The following is a 6800-nucleotide window of genomic DNA, read 5'->3' as shown; positions in this document are numbered from 1 at the left end:
GTGGAGAAAGAGGAACACTCCTCCATTGCTGGTGGGATTGCAAGCTTGTACAACCACTCTGGAAATCAGTCTGGCGGTTCCTCAGAAAATTGGAAATGCTTTTTAAAAACTTTTTTTTTATTAGAGCTGGTTTCAGAGCTTAGTCCATTACCATCATGGCAAGAAGCATAGTGGTGTGCAGGCAGACTTGGTGCTAGAAAAGGAGCTGAGAGTTCTACATCTTGTTATACAGGCAGCAGGAGATTGTATACCACACTAGGTGTAGCTTGAACATAGCAGACCTCAATTCCCTCCCCCACAGTGACACACTTCCTCCACCAAAGCCACACCTACTCCAAGGCCACACCTCCCATTAGTACCATTCACTGAGCCAAGAAATCAAGCACATGAGTGTATGAGGCCATACCTATTCAAATCACCACATCCTCTCTCAAGAAAATCTACTCAGAGTTCAAGCCTACCTCACTTTCTACTAGACTCAGTCCTAGGTTGAGGTTCTTGATCCATGCTGAGTTGACCACTGCCTTTATTTCAATAGGTGTTATGGTCTGTCTAAATTGTTTATGTCATCTTGATTTAACTTTGATTTATGTCATGAATTTATTCATTTTTTATATTTTCCAATTTGGTGGAATACGGATTTTGAAACCAATTTTTAAACCATTTTCAAACCTTAAAATAAAGAATTTAAACTGGAAAGGGCAATAATCAGAGTCCACGGGACATCAGCTGTGAAATCAGCTGTAGAGATGAAGGAACCAAAGCTGGCACCTCCCTGGCAAACACAGCTGTCCTACACTTAATGCCACAGGACTTAAAGGAATGCCAGACAATGTCTCTTCTCTGTCCTACTTCCTTCTCAAAGACCTTGGGAACTGCTCGGTTAAAGAAGCCAGCCTAACACCCAGGCGCTTCCGTTTCCAATCCTGAGTCCTTTCTAGTATTTTTCACAGTCTTAGGTATGTACTAACTCTAACACAATCATACAGCCACCCCACACATTGCTGCTGATGTGCTCAGGTTCAGAATCTGAAATCCAATGTGCCTAACCAACTTGCTCAATCCCCAAAGCCTACAAAAACACCAGGCTGGGTGTGGTGGCACACACACCTTAAATCCCAGGACTCTGGAGGCAGATCTCTGTGAGTGGGGCCAGATTGGTCTACAGAGCAGGTTTCAGGACAGCCAGGATTACATAGTGAGACCCTGTCTCTATATAAATGAATAGATAAACAAACAAACTTTGGCTCAACCCCTAGCTCTTCTCATCATAAGGAACAATATTCATTCTCTGACATAAGTCTCCTAACTCCTTCATCCCAAGAAGCACTTGTAGAGAAGATTGGCGTCTGATAATTTCTTTCCTCCCACTTTCTATTACAATAACATAAATTCTGATGGGTGTCCATGTCACAGTATAAGAAATTTCCTCCTCCTCCTCCTCCTCCTCCTCCTCCTCTTCTTCTTCTTCTTCTTCTTCTTCTTCTTCTTCTTCTTCTTCTTCTTCTTCTCCTCCTCCTCCTCCTCCTTCTTCTTCTTCCTCTCTACAGTTAGAGAAAGGAAGAATAGCAGCTTATTCATCCCTGTTCTTTCCAAAATGCCTGTATCTTGAAATGCTTTAAGCAATAAGATCCATTACGGGATTTGCAGACTCTCCCATTTCAACTCCTTTAGTTGTATGTAAAAAATAAAATAAAGTTAAGTAAATGTCATTAAATAACAGGAGGGAAGGTGCCATACTTGTGAGAAGACTCTCTGCCAGCTCTGAAAATTAATTACCATACTGTCAGCTGAACCCCATGCCCGGAGCAGAAAGTGCACTAACCCACAGGCTAATCCCATCGCGCTCCTCACCGTTATGAAATCTCTCACTGTTAACAACCCATCAGCCAGTGCTGCCTGCAGATACCTGGTTCTCTGTTTCTGATGCAAGTAAAGTGACCCTTTGGGCGTAGAAACCAATAAATAACTTGGTGCTTTGTTTTATTTGTCTTTTTTTTTTCTTTCTTGTCTCTGCTGTACAGAACCTGAAGCGTGTGGCTGAGACCTGGATGGATGAATTTGCTGAGTACATTTACCAGAGGCGGCCAGAATACAGGCACCTCTCTACCGGAGACATCTCTGCCCAGAAGGAGTTGCGGAAGCGACTCAAGTGCAAAGACTTCAAATGGTTCATGGCTGCGGTGGCCTGGGACGTGCCTAAGTACTACCCTCCGGTCGAACCCCTGCCTGCAGCGTGGGGTGAGGTGAGGAGACCTGCCCTACCCTACCCTACCCGCAAGAGCCTGTCCATCCCCCATAGCCTCCCAGGTTGGGAGGGACAGCTAAACCCTTCCCTCCTCCTCATAGCTTGAGAAGTGGGAGAGACTGCCAAACCTCCTTCCTTTCTCCATCAGCCCAGCAGGCTAATTTAAAACATCCCTGAGAAGTGAGTGCCTAACTTCCTTTCAGAACGTGCTAGCTAGCGTCAATATCCCATCCAAGAATTATTGAATGCTGCTGGTGCTTCATATGGATTTTTTTTAATATGCCTCGAAAAGAGTTTAACTTGAGATTGGCAGAAGAGCCCACGGGAGCTCATAGAAACTGAAAGCAACATCTTGTAATTAAGCCTGATCATGTATCTGATATGATACAACTTGTCACCGGATGTGAGAATGCCCCTCACTGTCATCAGCCTTAATGCTATTTATATATGCAAGGACGAAGCACCGGTGAGCGAGGCTAACTTCCTACCTAGGGTGTACCCTGCTCCATCAGGATGGAAGGCACGTGGGAGCCACACTGGTTCATTAAATGGGCACTCTCCGTTCTCCTGTTCAACACTCTGACCTGATTTTACTTCATGATCTCAAGTGGAAAGATCCGGATAGCCTCGGGCCCCAGATTTAAAACATCCATCTTTGGGAATAAAATGCATTATTCCTCTGCTCTGTTCATTCAATACTATTGCGGTAGCTTTTTCCCTCTAGAAAAGAGTGCATGAAAGTAACGACTGAGTCCAATGGGGTGGATTTAGCCTAGCAATTAAACCCGCCTTTGGAAGAGAATTCCAAGGGCAAATGCTGCGCCGCGTAAGAGCGTTTTCATTATTTTTCCTTGGTTTTGTTGTCTGCTTAAGATCTCATTGCCTAGTTACTATGGTCACCCAGCTCTGAAAAACAGCTGCATAATCCAAATGAAGTGATGAGCTGGCCATGGGGCTTAGTTGGCAGAATACCTAAAAGCCTGTTTCTACCCTCAGCATCATGTAAACAAGGTATGGTGCCTAGTGCCTACAGCCTCATCACTTGGGAGGAGGAGGCAGGAGAATCCGAAGTTCAAGGTCCTCCTCACATACCTAAAGCAGTTGGTTTCTGACTGTCACTTGTCTATTAGCCAATTTCTTACAAGGGATGAAGAATGACAAAGTTTGCTGGATATATCTGTGAGATCATTCATATCTTTCACACTTGTATGATTTTTCTTTCGGGGGGGCTTTCGTTTTGTTTTTGTGTGGCTTAATTGGGGAGATCGTCTTGCTTACTTTTTTAAGGAAGGAACTCTTGTATGTAGCTTAGGTTGACCACCAACTCATGATCCTGCTGCCCAGCATGCAGGTGTGCATTACTGTGTCTAGGTTGGGAGTTATTTTAAAATGAGCTACTTATTTTAGAATAATTGCGATTACATACACACTGTAATTATAATGTAGACATCCTATTTCCAACTGTTTGTACTAATGGCATTTGATACTTACCACATTTACTGGTGCATCATCAAGCTATTTGATTCTTATTAGGACAATGACACTCACTGAACTAAAGTTTATTTAGATTTGACGGTTTGTTATTTTTTCTAAAATCTCCATCCTTTCTAGGATCCAGTCAAATATCTGAGGGGGCTTTGTAACATCCTACAAGCTTTTAAAGCAATTGTTAGGACAAACTTAGCTCCTGAGCAAGGCAGTAGGTCAGCCTCTGTTTAATCAACAGGGAAAGGGGGTATGCAAATACTGGGTCTTTTACAGAGGGGAACCACAAACCAAAGATGCCATAAATGCAAGACCCCTATGGGAGTCCTGGGCCAAGAAGTAGGGAACTCATGGTCTCACTCAGTTCTACTCCGTCATTTGTCACCTGCTCTTCTACACCATCCTGGTTCTGTGTACACAGCCATCAGGCAATCTTTGGTTCTGGTTGTTGGGACTTGGCTTGTGAACATAAGTTACAGACCACAAATGACTCTCAGCTCTCTCCTACCTCATTCCCTGGTTCTTTCTACCCTGAAGACTATTTTCAACACAGACCGCTTAAGATATAAAATCAGGCCATGTCCTGATTCAAAATATATTGTAGATCTCTCTCTCTCTCTCTCTCTCTCTGTCTCTCTGTCTCTCTCTCTCTCCCTCTCTCTTTCTCTGTCTCTCTCTCTGTTTCTGTTTCTGTCTCTGTGTGTGTCTTCTGTCTATCTGTTTCTGTTTCTTTGTGTGTGTGTGTGTGTGTGTGTGTGTGTGTGTGTGGTGTGTACTTGCTCAGTGCAAGAACATGAGTGTAGGCCCCCACAAAGGTCAGGAGTGTCCAATGTCCCCAGAGCTGGAGTTAGGTAGTTATGAGCCCCCTAACATGGGGGATGCAAATCGAAAGACACTGAATAACTTTACCATACCATGCCCTCACCATTTTTCAAGCGTACCAAACACAATTCTATTTCATAGCCTTTATTCCGCAGCTCCCATCGCTTGAACTCTTTCAGACCCTGAAGGTCTATAGCTCCTCCCAGCACCTGCTTTCGGACCTAACTCAAAAGAACAAGCAGCTCAAGGCAACCTTCCCTGGTCAACCTCATTCAAATTTGGAGTAGCCTGCACATGCATGGACACACAGACACGCCCTTTCAGTCCCCCATTACTCTCTAGCATCCATCACCATATCAAACTATAACATGTATTTGTTGCATTTCAAAAGTCCATTGATTTCCAGGCTCTTCCTAAGAGCCTCTCACTTAAAAAGCAGAAGAGACAAGAGTCACAACTACTGCAGACTAATGACCTGATGGAAGTCATCCCATCCTTTGTTTCACAATGGCAATAACTGGATCAGGGGAAGTGATGGGGCCCAGAGCGACTAACTTGGAAATTGAGCCATATGATAAGTCATTCACCCCTTAATGCTATTCAAACAGAAGCAACAAGCTTTTCTCAACAAGGATGAGAATAGGTTTAAAGTGGAAAATCATTCTCAAACCACTGACATATAGAGTGTCTCTTTTGTGTGAGGATGGGAAATTTAAAAAAAAAAAAAGAACTTCCTATTATTTTCTGCTTTTCCCTTCCCCTCTTTAGAATTCATGAATTTGCTGAAGTCATTTATAGTTTATAGTACTCCTTTATAATCCAAAAAGAGAAGGTTTTCAGAACCCTAAAATCCATATGTAGAGAGAATAAAAGATACAAAACAGACAATAGGTATCATTTCCAAACAGTGCTATGGATTCTTTTAAAAGGTGTCTGCTTACTGCCCTCAATGTGCCAATCTTGCCACATCCATTGTCATCTTGTAACTGGGCAAAACAACATTTTTTTTAAATCTTTATTTTCAAAAATCCATCTCAATTCAAAACCACATTGACTGCTTTGTTCTCCAAGATGAATTCCACCCTGAAATGTAGAATGTTTATAAAGTCGGGCACCCTAAATAGACCCCACTCTTCTGTGCTGCTTCAGGCTGCTACTCTTGACTCCTAACCTATTTGCTTCCTCTCCCTGCTAACATTCTCCAAGTGACCAGGATTCTTCAAATTCTCCTGCATTAGCTTCCAGAAAAGGCAGTCCAACACTGGAAGATGCTTCAGCTAAAAGACCAAAATGATGTTGCCTCTTTCAAATATATTCTGTATTGTGCTGTTGATGTGAGATACAAGGATAAAGCCTGTGCTTTTTCTGCACAAGGAACCACCCCCTAGCATCCTCTTGGGAGTAGTCAGGCCAGCTCTCCCTGCAACCTTTTGTAGCTGGGAAAGCTGCTAAATGAGACCATCCCTCTGTCCCCTCAACAGTTCATTCTGTCACTCACACTCTGTGTATCATCAAGCTAGGTCTTCAAATGAAGCATTCATACCAAGATAATCTGTCATTCTGAATGTATTAGATTTGACATAACCTATCACATGTTTCCTAACAGTGCTAGTACCTTATGCTAGCCTAACTCTGTAGAGCTCCACACAGTAAAGAAAAATGTAAGGATAAATACAAAACTGAGTTATCCTTTCAAATTTTTCTATGGATTTTTCTCAGCTGTTATAATGGACTAAGATGCTCTGGGGTATCTCATACTATAATCTGGGCTCCATATTTCCAGATGAGCAGGCTACATGGCTTGGTATCCAAATGGTAGCAAGTTATCTCAAGTCACAATGGAGTGTGGAGTGCTTCAGGCCTAATTGATTCTTCTTTTCCTCTGTTACACATGACATATATAAACATGTCCATCAAATTTTTCTTTTCTTAGCCTGAAAATGTAACCCAATTGATACAGTGCTTGCCTAGCATGCATGAAGCCATGACATCAGTCCACAACACCGAGGAAATGGAATGTGTTGGTATATGCCTCTATATCTCAGAACTCAGAAAGTAATGTCAGGAGGATTGAAAATTTGAGGATGTCTTGTATTACACAGAAAATTCAAAGCTGACTTGGGACACATAAGATCCAGACCTAGAAGGAAAGAGAGAAAGAAGAAAGAAAGAAAGAAAGAAAGAAAGAAAGAAAGAAAGAAAGAAAGAAGGAAGGAAGGAAGGAAGGAAGGAAGGAAGGAAGGAA

The 6800-nt window shown here is 42.6% G+C and overlaps 1 protein-coding gene across 1 annotated transcript in view; it reads left to right on the top strand.

The window, feature by feature from the left end:
• Window positions 1–6800, top strand: part of Galntl6 (polypeptide N-acetylgalactosaminyltransferase like 6) — a 1053895-nt gene that overhangs the window by 989946 nt on the left and 57149 nt on the right. Inside the window, exon 10 of the mRNA XM_021169756.2 lies at window positions 2025–2246. Coding sequence (XP_021025415.2) covers window positions 2025–2246 — 222 coding nt within the window. The remainder of the gene's footprint in view (window positions 1–2024; window positions 2247–6800) is intronic.

This window comes from Mus caroli, chromosome 8, assembly GCF_900094665.2.
Source record: "Mus caroli chromosome 8, CAROLI_EIJ_v1.1, whole genome shotgun sequence".
NCBI lineage: Eukaryota > Metazoa > Chordata > Mammalia > Rodentia > Muridae > Mus > Mus caroli.
The sequence above is the reverse complement of the archived record's forward strand: the minus strand, read 5'-3'. Positions and strand labels throughout refer to the sequence as shown.